At 41.3% G+C, this 16149-nt stretch overlaps 1 protein-coding gene across 3 annotated transcripts in view; it reads right to left on the reverse strand.

Annotated features, from left to right (window-relative positions):
• Positions 1-16149, reverse strand: part of chst11 (carbohydrate (chondroitin 4) sulfotransferase 11) — an 84390-nt gene that overhangs the window by 11586 nt on the left and 56655 nt on the right. For all 3 annotated transcript variants that reach the window (XM_037122340.1, XM_037122339.1, XM_037122341.1), the window contains exon 2: positions 15122-15207. In XM_037122340.1, the coding sequence (XP_036978235.1) occupies positions 15122-15207 (86 nt within the window). The remainder of the gene's footprint in view (positions 1-15121; positions 15208-16149) is intronic.

Genomic DNA, 16149 nt, shown 5'->3' on the forward strand with positions numbered 1-16149 from the left:
TTTCCCTGCAGCTGCGCTATATGATGAAGTACTCAGCATTACAGCATACTGATATATTCATTTGAATGCAAGGGTGTGTGTGCACCAGATGAGGAGGAGAGCGACAGAAAATCCTTCTGCTTACATTTGAAGCTAATCTTGCCATAAAAGCCATTATCAGTGCTGTATATGCAAATAGAAGAGTCTCTTCCTTCTTATCTTCATTGGACGAGCCCGTCGTACATTCACAGCGATGCGCTTTTGTTGTCGCTGCACATTTGTTGTTAAAATGTGTGAGAAACTGATGACAGAGTAACGTGGAGATTGTGCTTCCATATTTCAAGTCTTCATTTCCTTGCCACCTCTGTATTATTCTCACTGAAAGTTGTTATGAGTTTGAAAAATGATCTGAGGATCAGTGTGGAGCCTTGTAGACGTGGTGGTGGTGGTGGTAATGAATAGCTTCCCCCTGATCTGCTGATGGCTGCAGAGTAGAAGAAGGACACAGGAAGGAAGCTACGTAGCATGAGATTAGAGATGGAAGAATAGAAGGAAGTTACTAATCATCCAAAATAGGTATTAAAAAAAAAACAAAAACAAAAAAGAACTACAATCAGCCCAGATTACAAAAAATATGTCTTTCTAACAATCTGACTTCATGGCTTTCTGAAAATAAGAAGCTTTTGTCACAATCACCAATGCTCTGTTAACTCCTGAAGAGTGCATCTGACAAAGTCAAACATGTAAAATGCAGACAGCACACTTATAAGTTTGTGCCAGTGCAGTTTAGTAAGAATAACTACATTTGTAAATGCTGACTATGCATTTGTGATGTTTACAGGGAAAAAATTGCATTTTTTGTATTTATTACATTCTTAATATATATATATTTTTATTTTTGTTAAAAATATTTTTAATGTTTATTATATTTTTAATATTATTTTTTATTAAAAAAATATTTTTAACATTTGTTTTTGAAGTAATCTGAGTCTAAATCACTGTACATTCTTATGCAATTGATCTACATTCCTAGAGCTTGGACATCCCGAAGGACTCTGAGGAGGAGAATTGCTGGGGAAAGAGACTGCTGGAACACCCTGTTTAGCCTGCTACCTGACCCCCGATGGATTGATTGATGGAGAGTTTGTATAGATTTTGTCTGATTTTTGTTGTTATGTGTGTGTAAACACCACTGAATTGTTGTTACACAATCTTGTGTTGTATAATGACAAGAATACACACAGAGGTGCAAGGTCAATAGCTAAGATCTCCCTCAGGCCCCTCTTCACAGTTTGTTATGGCCATAGTGGAATCACAAAACAGAATCCGTTGAAATGAATCACAGACTAAGGATTAGGGCTCCAAGACGGCGACATGAAATCATATTGAGATATACTGTGTCTTCAGAATGTTACTTTTGCACGTAGAATTACCATACATATGGAAACAGCTCTCTGTTGATGAATTAGCCCTCAGAATGAAATATGTTTTAAATGCTGCTGGGGAGAAAATGAGATGCTAATGCATCGTGATTTGTAGCCGAGTGATTCAGCAACAGAGCATTTTGTTTGGGGAAGATGCCTGAACCATCCTTTCCTCTGAGAAATGATGAGAAATAAAAAATAAAAAAAACCTGCTTCCGATTGCAATTTAAACATAGCAGCAATCAATACTGCTGTTTAGATATCTCCTCAGTTAATAGCGCAGTCTTGTTTATCTCTCGCGCAGCCTCTTGGGTATTTATGGTCGTCTGTCTCAGGAAGATTCAAAAGTGTCTGGAAACAGGCCATGTGGGAAAAAAAATCATTGTCTTGGGTGGATTTGTGCACTGAATGTCCAAAGTGAGTGAGGTGATGGCCAAGTGCTGCAGAACCTCCTCACTTCAGTCTGACATTGTTAATGTTTGACACTCTCCTTTGCTAAACGGCTCGTCCATTTTGTCATTAGACAAAATCTTGAGCCATCTGCACGCCTTGTCTGCTGTTTGTGCATCAGCTTCTCCCCCGTCTTTCCAGCCGTGAAGTCATCTAAACAAAGATCAATAGCATTCATCAAAGCACCTCTCTTTCTCTTACACACACACACACACACACACACACACACACACCGAGCACTAAAGGCAGTCTGTCTCTCTCTGACCCTCTCTGCTTACAGACTGGCATTCATAGAGAAGGAATAAAGCTGCCAGTGTAACACAACTGTACCAAACACACACACGCACACACACACGCACACACACACGCACACACGCACACACACGCACACACGCACACACACACACACACACACACACACACACACACACACACACACCTGATTTTCAAGTGTGCAATGCTTCTCCACCTGAGTCTGTGTAAAAGGCAACAAGGCGAAGCCCCTCTATAAACCCCTAACAATGCTGACAGTTTACGAGGCAAAATCATCCTTTTCACTGAGGCCAGCACAACATTAACTTTCCATAATGTCATTTATGCGAAGTTGGACCCACGGAGGGGGACCGTACCCTCACCCCACCTGCACCCACTGCGACCTGGAAAAGACCCAAGGAACTGTTTCTTCACCTTTATTTATGCAAAGAAACGACTGAAAACACATCCTGTTTTTGAATACCCCACTTCATATTCATGCAGCTTCACACATTCATACCAGGAAAAGGCTCCGGACAGCCGCAGACATCTTCTGATTCAGCCCCGAGGTCAGAGGGCAAATGTATTGATCAAAAGCAACTGCAGTAGGAAATGAGCTCTAATTATATGGAGGAGACATCACCAGTTAATCAGATAACATGATAAAATACATGTTTTGTCTGCTGAATAACAGCTCATTAGACAGCATCATTAGCTATGATTATTAAAAACATCCTTTTTCTCAGTTTTGAGAAGCTGATTCTCCAGCACATCACAGACAGCATCTCTGCCAGCCTGGACCCTCATCACTTTGCTTTCAGAAGGATGCCATATCTACTGCCCTCCACTCAGCCTTCGTGCACCCTGAAAATAACAACAGCAACATCAACATTTTGTTTGTTGACTCCAGTGTAGTGTTTGATACAATCTCACACAGGAAGCTGATCAGAAAACTTAACACTCTGGGCCTACAATTGGATATTGGATTAGTGTGTTAGCGTTCTCCCCAGTTTGTTTCTATTTCTGTGATGTAGCTAAATGACTCGGACTGAATTTGTTTTACAACTCTGACGTTATTAAATGAAAAAAAAAAAAAAAAAAAAAAAACCTTGTCACGCCCAAAACCTTGTCAACACCTTAAACTGACACTTACTGTCAATCTAGCTTATTACACATAAATATGAGTGTTATGGGTTGTACTAACTCTGTGTACTAACACTGAATATGGACAAGCTGGGTGATGAAACAAACAGGGTGTTGTGTACACTGAGTTACAACAAATCGATTTTCCAACTCCGCTCAACATTGAAGTTGTTCACAGTGTCAGCGTCATTTAGAAGAAAACAGTAAGCCGACTTGACTTAGATCAACGCTCTATACTGTAAGCACACGCTGTTACAAAGCTATCCTACCTGGCAGATTATAATATCTGTGACCTACCAGCAACATACAAAAGTGTCTGATTATACATATACATTGAGCCACTATGATCTTTGGGATCATTGTCAGGATCAGGACAGGTATTGTAAATGTATATTTGGAAAGCCGTAAGGGCTTGTGCAGCTATCTGCAACATACACAACATCAGTAATTAGGATTCATAGCGTCACAGTAGCCACATTAATGGGGAATACTCCAGGGTGAACTGTACCACAATTTCCCCCTTAACAGGCAATCAATTCAGTTACAGGCAAGTAACGAGTAAAAGCAGCAATTCCCATTCCAAAAGAATGAATCATAAAAATCAATGCCCTTGAATATAAACAGCTGCTGAAACAGATAATACTTCACTTTTAGTGTTGGCTTTTCTTTGACAAGTAGCAATAGCCGACTGCTTGACAGAAAAATCTAGAGGTTAAAAATGTATGGTGTGTATGACTGACAGCAGGCGGTGATAAACTATGCCATTTAATGTAACTTTAATGCAGACTATTTCTCATAACACTCTTCAAAATAGTTAAAGTGTATCTCTCGTGCATAGCTGGTGCAACAGGCTGCAGGTCATGGCCAGCTTCTCTGGACATCTCCCAAACTTTTTGAAACACCGTAGAAAAAAAAAAAAAAAAACTGTGAATCTACTGATTCATGATTTTTGTGCTGATGCCTGTTATGTGCTGTTACGTAAGAGCACTGCAGGGAGGCAGTGAATGGACACTGTGTATACCAGAGGGCCAGGGGCTAAAAGCACTGGGCTTTCCTGCTGGGGCCAAACAAACATGCAAACACATACAGGCATCCACACAATACAAGGTACAGGGTTCAGTTTTGGGCTTTGGGCTCTGTGCGCCATCGCACAGTTTTAATCACCCGCTGTAGAGCCTTCATGTACTGGGCTGATCATGAGCCATGCCAGTTTGTGATGTTTCCAGACGGGACGAAGTTCATGGGAGCCACTGGCTGACTTACCTGCATGTGCCGCCATGTTAAAACATGATCCTATTTGCTGCAGGGTTATGTTAAGTTCTTTATTTATTCCCATTTGCAATTCACGACAATTATGATAATGTATTCTTTTTTTTTTTCTTGCTAAATCTAAATTTCCCTTCTGACAAAAGTCTAATTTAGGTGAGTCAGTGTTGCCCACCAGTGGGAGTGTGGATATTATTTTTTCTCTAAGCACTTCAGGGATGGTCGTCTGTAAAAAGTGCAGTGAAAACCTCAGGCCTTAAGGTGCTGTTAACAGATGATCATAGCAGAGGTTTTTTTATTGAAGAGATTTTAGTGCCCCACGATGGCCCTTCCACCCTGACAGGGATATAACTGTGGAAGGAAGCACTAATTATCGAGATTTTTTTTTTTTTTTCCTGAATGGAAAATGTTAGTGGTAGAGGAATGAGTTTAAAGAGGCACTCCAATGATTTATTATTCAACTTCCATAAAGCAGGAGGAGTCACGGGGGGCAGATAAAAAGGAATGCTCTAATGAAAGCTAATGCCCAGATAATATCACTGTTAGTGTCACTATTAAACATCCCTGCAGTGAAAGCTAGTATAGTCTTTGGCCTAACATATGCTTAAACTTCTGATAGTCACTCTTCACACATCCAAAGTGCAGAGGATGGCTCCGACTCAACCCAAGAGCTGAAGAGGATTCAACAAGGCTCAACGAAATTCCATCTTTCCTTGAACCCTATCCCTGACTCATTATTGTGTGCACTGATGCAGTTGCTGTTCTCAAAACTCTTCCAAAAATGATCCCATCCATACTGTATCTTTGACTCTGTTGAAAAAAAAAGAGGAAACAACATGATTCTGGTGTGTCCTTGAATGCCCCACACGCCTGTAAAAGCCTTTTGAAAACTATCCTTCTCACGGCTGCTTAACCACAGGATGCAACTTTCACAAAATAATGAAATACATTGTTTAAATACAGGCCCTGCAGCTGACTGCTGACAACAAACTGGCAACACATAAACCACGTAAACATGACAGGTCAACGATCTCTGCTGTGGTCACTTCAGATAAATCTGCAGGATATCTGACACCTGGGTAAGCCTGACTCTCCCTGTCCCACGGTAACATTAAACCTGCTACCTGAGCTCAGAGACTCGGCTGATTCCCAGGGTAAAGTCCATAGTGCCTACGAATGCACCTCAGACCCAGTGATAAACATTTGCACCTTGTTTTCTGTCATTTCGACTCATTGCATTCGAGCTACGCTGTGAAAAACAGGACGGTAGAAGAAGCAGCATCACCAGTGCTGCAGCTGCACACTGTATCGCAGGCACTGATATGTGTTTGCTGCTGTACATCAGACGACCACATAATTATGTCTGTACGCATGTGTGCTTGTTACTTGCGTGGAGACCAGTGTGTCTCTTGTGTGTCTCTTGAGTGTGTGTGTGTGTGTGTGTCTCAAAGAGAAAAGTGGGGGTTTAATTATAGCACCACTGACAAGATAATGACAAACTGTTCTGACTTTCCCTCAGAGCCATCAAAGTGTCTTTTTGCTTTCATGAGCACTTTACCCTTGTTCTCTCTGCATGGCGTGCTTTACTCCCCAGGGAGAAAAAAATCAGCGGAGAGACAGGAGTAAAAGGAGGTGAAGGGGAAGCTGGAGGATTTTACTTATCAAGCGGTAACATTCTCTGTTTTACACTTGAACCTGGAAAGCTGACGGATCAAATCCCTCAAAAGATTATTTTTTTTTTTTCATTTTCTTGAGAAGGACTCTTCACTCAGAAGTCATGTACTGTGATGTGATGTCTGCTAAAATCAAAGCTAGCTGGTAAAAACACGAGAATGCTGATGGGTTGTTTTTCTGTTGCTCACCACAAAACCTAACAAAGGTGTGGCTTTCGATCGATTGTTCAGCATCGGCTTCTATCTGTCCCTAAAACAATTGTAACTACGTGCATTCTGGCATGCAGACACACGGATGTAGTATAGCCTAACTTCATTGATTTAAATGCCCTTGTCACGTTCCCAGTGTAATGCGATACAGTTCAGCTGTAGCAAGAACAACATCCCCAAAAATGATCCTGTAGTTGAATCAATGAATCAGTTATGAAGGGAGGTGTTATTGCAGTATTGTTAGTCTACATGTGGATACAGTGGTGCTACAAATGATGCTACCTGAATTTGTTATTTTACGCATTCGTGCACATTCCATTAAGCGGCGGGTATTAGCAGGAGCTGGTGCACCGTTATGGATCTCACCACAGTTACGCCTCCGCGTGACTCCGTTCAAAGCAGCGGGAGTATGGCTTTCAAATCGAGCTAAGCGCTAACATTTAGAGATGAATTAAGAGCACGTGGCGCAGTGGGCTGCATCAGTGTGAAGTCTGTAGAACTTCAGAACTTCCATTGCTGACAGAGAGCTGTATGTGCACCTGTTGTTGTGATAGAGACCTTTCTGTTTGCCACTACCTTTCACTGAAACCATCTCAAGGTTTTCTAGTCTTGTCTCTTTTAAACGTGTCTCTTTTCTATTTCAGCCTACTTTCCTATTTCTTAACTTGTTTTAATGTATTTTGAACACAATTTCTACTTTCTTTTAATGTTATGTGTATGCCCCGTAAAGCACTTTGAGTTGTGTCTGAATTGTGCTATTACAAATAAATTGCCTTTCCTAATAAGTGTGATAATATATGCACACAGTAGCTATATGTAATAAGACTTCATGTTTTATATTCATGTTTTCACATAACACATACAGTCTATTATGTACCTAATTTGCTGATTTCCTACTTGTCTCTTTTAAATGGACTCCTTAACCTCCAGTGCCTGTAACAAAGTATTCAGTCCAGGTGATGGACAACTCAAAGTCATTTCCTACAATGCAAACAATGATTGATGAAGTGAGATATTTCACAATTTCATTATACAGTTGGTCAAAAGTTTTTGATGGACCATTATTTGTTGAATAAGTTACTGTGCATGAGCTGACATAGCTGGCTAAGACTTGGCATTTCCCGACTCCCTCTCGGTCAGTACACTGCACTGTAACACCCACACCGTGCTGTATAATGCCTGCATGTCTGTGAGGGACTGAAGTAAAGTGCTGTGAGAAATTTACAGTCTGCTCAAATCAGGCTCAGTATATGTGTGAGTCAAAGCATTTGCATACAATGAAACCTTTTATCTTAATAGGGTTGTTTTATTTTGAGCGTGATACGAGAACAAAAAAGTGCTCATGGAGATTGTTCCATCAGTATGGAGTGTAAAAATATTGTGGGGTTCAGGGATGAGCAGGACAAAATGCTCCGTACAGAGGCATTAATACTTTGTTTGTCTTATCAAAGGAGCAATGCCTGCAGTCTATCCCCAAAACACTTGTCCTTCTATGGACATTTTGATCGAGCCTATCCTGGTTTGGTCCCCCACATGGATGTTTGCAGGTAAAGCCCTTTTCATTGATGCATTATCCTTGCATTTGACATGTACTTATATCACAATCACAGATAATGTTATCTAAATCTAAAATAAAAAAAAAATGCTGTTACAAAAATTGTATGTAAATAACATTATCATATATATAAATATTATTTCAAGATGATGCCCACGACATAACCAAACTTCCAGTTCCAATGGCAATGTAACTTTTAAAAAAGCGAAGTCTTCAAAAAAAAAAAAAAAACTCTCTAGATATAGCTCCCTTATAGCTCTCTTCTTCAGTTTCATTTCAGTTTCACTGCATTTTGTAATGACTTTGAGGAAAGCTGCTGCTCAGTCATTTTCTTCATTTTCTCTTCACTTTCTGATGCCAGAAGCATTTTGTCACCCTTCAATGCAACAAGAGAATTGTGTTTGTTGTCGGCTGCAGTGAAATGTTCCTCTTGCAGCAGGAACAACAACACACAAACAAAAAAAAAACAGTGTGGACATGAGATCCAATGGAAAAAAAACCAAAAAACAATTTAAATCTGGTTGGGGAAATTGGTGATGCAAATGATGATCCTAATGCTTTTTCAGGAAAGAAACACTGATGACATGTGACAAGGGTCCCTAGCTGGATGTGTGACGCACCGTGCATTGAAATAATTCAAGGATCTCAAGGAAATAAGCATGTCAGGTCAAGATCATGAAACAGTTTCCCTTTGGTCACGGGGAAACTATGAGTCTTATGTACACATGTTTCCTATACAGTGTTTTCTCTCTTCGAAGTTGATCCTCTCAGAGAGCAGAGAGCGCTCATTTCCTCTCAATCCCTTTGTCTCTCTCCTTTCAGCTCCTTTTCTTCAGCCCTGTTCATATGCAGCCTCCAGAGATGGACAGACACAAAAAGAGGAAAGCCTCCTCCTCTAAATCCCTTTGTCTTAGAATGACTTATCCAGCCCCCCCCACCCCCGCCCGCCCCACACACACACACGCACGCACACACATCTCAAACCGCAATGTATAACTGTGCTCCGGTCTGATGGTTTTACAGCAGAGCAACAACTCAAACAGATGCTTTTGCTTCTTTGCTGTGGGTGAAAGGTGCGACGTTTCTTTCAAGTCTGTGCCAGTCTCTGCCGCCCTGCTCCCGCATAATCTGGCCCAGGGTGCCAATTCCAGGGAGCATGAGGGGTTTAGGCGTGTGAAAACATACACACACACACACACACACACACACACACACACACACACACACACACACACACACACCCACCCACCCACACACACACACACACAGATGCACATGCACGCACGCACACACACACACACACACAGATGCACATGCACGTATGCACTCAACTAAAGTGAAGGGCTTGTGTGGTTAGCAGGATATCTGCAGCTGCTGGAACAATCCAGACAGGTATTATCTAGTGACACAGACACACGCAGACACTTTCCTCCCTTCGCCGAATGCGTTCATTGTAACAAACACTGAAATTACTTTTTCTCCACAACATGATGAATATTCAGAGCATGCTTATTTCAAACCATTTCCTGTGATAGCTACTGGTTGCTCAACCAGGACTGACGACTTGCTCATATTGCCTCAAATTTGCATTCGTAGAAATTTAAATCGTGTTCTATTTTGGGGAGGACAAAGACCTAACTGCAAAGATTCTGAGTCTCTCTCCTTATTCATCAGTCTACCCCACTGTCCTAATGATCAGGAGCTCTGGGTAATGACTAAAGAATGAGATGCCAGCCTAGTCACCAGGATAAAACGTTGGCATAGTAAGTTTCTCGAAACTGTACATTACATTTGCACATGTTGTATGTATCATATCTACAACTGTATTACATTGCAGGTATATGATTTCATGTCAGAGGGTGAAGGGGGATGTTGGTGACGTGACAGCTGGACGTTACACGATGACAGCATTTTTTTTTCTTTGAAAAGTTTTTGGGGTTTTTTGGCCTTTTCATGGCCTCATTGAACAGACAGATTGAGAGATGACAGGGAATGGGATGAGAGAGGGGGAGGAATGACAAAGCCTCCGTGAATCCGTTGAATGCTCTACCAACCAAGCTACAGGGGTGCCCCGAGACAGTGTTTTAACATTTAACTGTGAAACCACTGAAGAACCACTCAAGAAGACCTTAATTAAATCAATTTAAAAAAGAGTCTAACATAAAAACCTGATAAAAATCAACTCTGACACTGCTCAAATTAAGTGTGGACTATTAGATATTGAATCTCCATCATCCAAAGCTGTTTTAGTAAATCATTTCGTGTTAGAGCACAATATTGATTTAGTCTTACTAAAACCTGGCTGTGTACGAATATGTCTATCCCGGATTAAAGCATCAAAACAGCATAGCTTAAATTTGCAAATGAGCTTCTAATTGCATCTGACGAAGGACGTTGAAAAAATGGACTGGAAAATTTAATTGGCAGTTAGGGAACTGCATTGTGCCGGTTTAAGTCATATTTATCAGATAGATCTCAGTTTGTACAGGTTCACAATGAATCCTCATTGCATACCAAAGTAAGTCATGGGTTAGGTTTCTATGCTATAGGCTTAGAGTGCCGGGGGACATCCAGTGATGCACTAAGCTCCTCTCTCTTCCTCTTTATCTGTCTTAATGTCTCATTAAAGAAGGATACTAACTTGGCTTCTTACCCAGAGTTTCTGTGCTTTCTCGTCTCGCAGGTTCCCATGTATTGTGGTTGGCCCTGCTCCTGCAGTCCTGCTTGACCCGTATTATCACCGCCATCATCATTATTATTATTATTATTATTATTATTATTATTATTATTATTATTATTATTATTATTATTATTATTATTATTATAACAATCTCAATACAATGATCCTTAACAGATTAAGTCACCGAGTGGTCCTGGACTATAGATCAAATCAAATTTCCTCTGAGCTCTTTAAGGATTTAGTCCAACTGCTAGCAATGTCCCTCTCAGTAAGTCATTGTAAGTTATTGATTCCTCACTGTGGTGTTATTCCTCTTCTCTTGGATTAAGATTAGGTATGTATGATTTTCAGTCTCACAGCTAAAACCCTTACAGAAACCTTTACCTTAAAAGACAAATCATCAAAGGCTTTTACTTTGGTGGATTTTCCTCGGCTCTCTAGCCTCGTGGGAACATTTGATCTTCTTAAACACAGATACCTACAACAGACGCACGCAGACTATAAATACATACTTCCATTACAACCTTCCATTAGTGTTAGCTTTGAGTCATTTGTCCCTGATTCAAACCCAGAGCAATACCGCGCACAAATGTGCACATCCTTCTCACCAGCCTCATTCTGAATCAGCATTTAACTCTGAGCCAGGCTCTGGCTTGGTAATAATGGTGTCTACATGCCTCTGTGAGCCGGCCTGTGATTACTGGTAGGAAGGAAAAAATATTTCCATGAGGAGGACAGATTATTACTGTGTTTCCTTCTCTGTATTTAGATGATATCTGACCATGTGTGTGGCCACATCAAATCATTTCCTCTGAAGCTTTACTGCATTTGGCAAATCAACTCACTCTGATTTTAATTTTGATTAATGAAACCAGTTTAAGTCCCAAGGACACAGCGTTCAGGTTTACTGGAATGCAGTCTAAACACACCGTAGATAAAAATAGCACAGAAGAGGATCTCTGTGAAACCTTTGGAAGCCTCAAAGACACTGTGTTACTCCCTGCCTACTGTACCTCCAGGCCTTGACAGCAGGCCTTGAATTAAAGTCTTGATTACTTCTTAACTGTGGGGTTGGAAAAGTGGATAATCATCACAATGATCCGCAGAGGTGACCTCCATTGTTGGAGAGAGAACGGGAGGCTCTGTTTAGTTCTGAGTTAACTGAGAGGCCCAACTACATTCAGACACACACATTCTTGGTGCGTGTTGTTGCTCGCTAGTTTTCGGCTTATGGACATTAGAGTAACCTGGCTGTTTGTGGAGTTATGCAATACATGCTCTTCTAGTAGTGATCACACCATTAAACAACCATCATTGCAGATGATATATATATATATATATATATATATATATATATATATATATATATATATATATATATCATCTGCAATGATGGTTGTTCTTCTTCTTGTTCGCCAACTTCTCTCCTCACTCTCTGACTCTCTTCCAGAAGTATAGTATTAGGCCACGACATGAAATGTATCATTACCTTCAGTAAATATGTGTATTTCTCTGGGTTTGAACAGTAGCACACACCTCAACAAAATAAATGACAAAGGTGTAGCTATAAAATTGACATTTTATTGCGAAAAGTTACATATTAGATCTTATCATCTTATATCTCATGAAAGGAGTTTGTTTTTCGGTTGATTAAGGTTCCTCGACAAAACACCAGTTTATCCTCCTGGTCTCTGAATACAGTGAAGGATGTGTGCGACAGGAGCTGAGGACAGGTTTTGGTTCTTTTGCAAACTTGTCGCCAAACAAGCGACTTTCTCAAGTGCACCAAAGCTGAAGTCAACCGGTGAAGAAGTGAAAATGTCCTCTAAATTATGGCAAGAATGTCCTCTCTCTGAAGGTCTATAATTCCAACAGGTCTACTGTCTACAAGGACGGTGCGACAGGAACAACATGCAATGCACACACACACACACGCGCACACACACACACACACACACACACACACACACACACACACACACACACACACACACACACACACACACACACACAGCAACAGCTCTGTCTTGACCACTGACCCCAAACACCCTGCTAAAGTTTACTCTAGCTTCAGTAACACCCCCCGTGCACACAGAAACATATCAATGGGACTTCACATGAGCGAGAACGTGTGGAAAAATCCTCCATAGCAAATTAAACTACGGTGGGTCCACGTGCACCTGGTCTATTCTTAGTGTCCCAGAAAACCACTTAAAGCCTAAAGAGAAAAAGAAATGAAACGAGAAATTGTGAGGGGGGGTGGAGTGACGTGGAGACAGCAAAGGACAGAAGTGGCAGAGCAGGGGGAATAAAGGAACTGGTGGAGATGTGAGCAGACATGCCCTGGTTGGTTGCAGAAGAAAGGGGGAGACAGACAGTGTGATAGATAGTGGGGATGACAGTGATGGGACAACAGAAGAAGAGCAGAAACTATCCAATCCTTCACCATGATAGCATCTCCCCCAGCAGTGTCCTCCTGTCGTCCCCTCAGCTACTGCACCACACTACTGATGGGCTGTCCTCAAACACAACACACACACACCAGCCACCACCAAATAATTGTTTTTTCTAGCTTCTGAAAAAATACATACATATAGTATTCCCTCTACGATGTTCCAAAACGTCCATTTAGGGGAAATGTGGTTTTGCATGATGTAGCCCATAAACTACACATTGTGTATACTTATCATCCTTGCCAGCCCTTTTTAGGTTCTAGAATTGATTTCCAACCCTCAAGGGACCTATTGGTTTCAGCTCACTTGCTTGAGATTGGTAATCCATCAGAGTGAACAGTACGGCGCCTTGCTTTTTGGCAGAATTACATTATCTTTGCAAACGGGTGCTGTTTTGGATATTCTCTTCAGTGATGCGTTCAAGGACACTTGGAGGTCTGTGCCAGATAGAATTATTATCACCTTTTTATTTATCTTTTTTTTTTTTTTTTACCAAGTTGAGTTTTTATTTCCTTAAGTTGAACGTTTTCAAAACATGTAGTCTCTCAGAGTCTTCTTATGCAGTGAGGGATTATTACAGACATTACTGGTGGGCTTAGTGGTGTTTTATTGGTAAAACATTTTGTTCTGGAAATTGTGTTCCTGCAGCTTTAAGCGAGGCTAATTACAATGCATGTGACCCAAACTGTATTTCCACCTCCTTGTACTGAGAAAGGCTTAGACCACAGACAGGATGCATCAGTTGTGACTGGGGTTGTAACATTTTTCTAGAAAGTAAAAACTTGAAAAGAAAAATAAAAGAAAGCTATAATGACAAAGGAATTCTACACAGAGGGGCTTTGGGGTTAGTAGTGACTCAGTATGCATTACTTTTCACAACATTTGCTCCTTCCCTTCCAAATTTGATTTCCTTACACAGTAATGGCTTATATGAATGAAACACTTTTTGGCAGCCACATCGACTGGGCTGCCAAAAAGCTTATTTTTTTCCCTTAAAACTAATGACTGCCTTTAGGGTAGGAAATCATCCAAAAACGTATATAATATGCTTTGGAAAGTGGTCAGCGGTAATGACTTCATAAAATACCCAAGAATCGTAGTTAATGGGCTTAATTTTGTGAAATGAAGATACAGTTATTAAAGATTACTAAGAACATTTTTAAGAAGTTTGGTCAACTGTAGCAAATCTGTATTATTAATGAGATACCCTCACCCACATTTTGACCTGTAGAATTGTTTATGTGATTTTGCCTTTAAAATCTTGCCTGGCGCAGCTTTAACAGTAACCATTAACGTTGGGTGTCCTGCAAGCTCAGCAGGTTGAGACCTTTGTCACCATCTTCATCCCATCCTGCCACAGCCCCTCTGTCTCTCCTCACAGTAAACTGCCCAATAAAGCAGGAAAGCCATTAAAACCGCAACCTGTAATATGCTTTAATTTCATTCCGGCAATCATGTGGTTATAGCAGGTGTCATGTTCTCCGATGGCTGCCATCTCATTAAGTTTTTTATATCTAAATTGTGAAATACTAAATGAAGTGAGGACTCACTGGCTGGAACAGACACCGACAGAGCAATAATAGTCCCGCTATTCATGGCGACAGGTGAGGGATAATACCTGCTGATGCAAAACACTTTACTCTAGTAGCTGCTTCTTCCCTCTCCATCCTTGAGAGAGGGAAGTTGTCAGACTTCAGGAAACCCGGTCCCCATTATTGTCTGTTCTCATTCCCGGACTGCCAGAAGATGATTTTGTCGCCTCAGGCCTGTAAAGCTTGTTTGCCTACCACACAGAAGATAGGCGGCCATTATGCTAATTCTGTCCCCTGGAGTTTTCATGGACCAGCCAGTGTGAAAGATTGCTGATTCCAGGCTGTCATCTGGGCACTGACAGACACGTCACAGTCTGCAGGGACTGAGCAACAATCCACTGAAAATGCTACAATCAAGCAGACTGTGCCAACACCTCAGAGGTGCACACACCGTAGGAACAGATGAGGCTCAAGAGAGACAGACAGAGATATGTAAAGACCTACCTGTGTGGGGTTGTAGAGCTCCTGCAAGGCATTGCGGGACCCTTTCCTACAGCAGCCGTCCACCACAAAGGGATTCCTCCGCATGACTGAAAAAACAGAGAGGAGACATCACTTTAAAGACCCTTTACCCAATCGAACCCATCAAAACAGAGTAACTAGGAATACAAGAGGGATCAGTTAAGACTTTACATGAGCAAGTGCATCACTGTCTGCATATGTATCAGCACGAGGAATCAGCAGGACTTAAACCACAATTGTTGGGACTAACTGGAAAATATTAATGTTTTTGGGTTTTTTCGGTGAAGTCCCTGAGAAGATTTTCATCGCCTTTCACTGAAGAAAAGGCTGATGATCCGAAGCTCTACAGTCCTGTGATTGATGCAAGAGTGAAAACTATCTACACTTTGTTCTGCTGTCGTCCCCCTAGACCTTTACTCAAGGACGCCACTTTGGGTACCATCGCCTTAGCGACCAACTGCTGTGAGAAGGGGGTACAGTAGAAAGCTACAGGGATAAATAATGAGAGCAGTGACTATATGCCAAGGGCGAAGCCACAGTTCAGCGTTTGTTTGGCTGAATCTCAGCTCTTTACACAACTCGATACAGAGCAGTAGCTGCTGGCAGCGGCTCAGTGGGAGCAGCCAATGCAACACTTCGCCCCCGCCAACACGCTCTCTCCAATTACTCTGGATGGAAAAGCGCTGAAGGACGGCAGAGGATCGACGGGAAAGAAAATGAAGCGCTAACGAGAAAGCCAAGGATTTAATGCAGTTTATTCCACACGTCATCTGCCTCATGTTCATGGATGAACATGTGTTACTGACATCAGGAAAGCTGATGATGAGAATAAAAAATTATGTACTGGTACACTGGAAACAGATACATACAGTATATCTCCATCATGAAACCTTCTCAACAGTGCATGTTTACCATCCACATTACAAGTAGTTAAGACTAAACAACCATGTTAGCAACAAATTCAGCTTTTTTTTTGATAGCACTTAAAGCATAGCATTAGCATATTGACG

The sequence above is a fragment of the Acanthopagrus latus genome, chromosome 14 (genome assembly GCF_904848185.1).
Source record: "Acanthopagrus latus isolate v.2019 chromosome 14, fAcaLat1.1, whole genome shotgun sequence".
In the NCBI taxonomy this organism is placed as follows: domain Eukaryota; kingdom Metazoa; phylum Chordata; class Actinopteri; order Spariformes; family Sparidae; genus Acanthopagrus; species Acanthopagrus latus.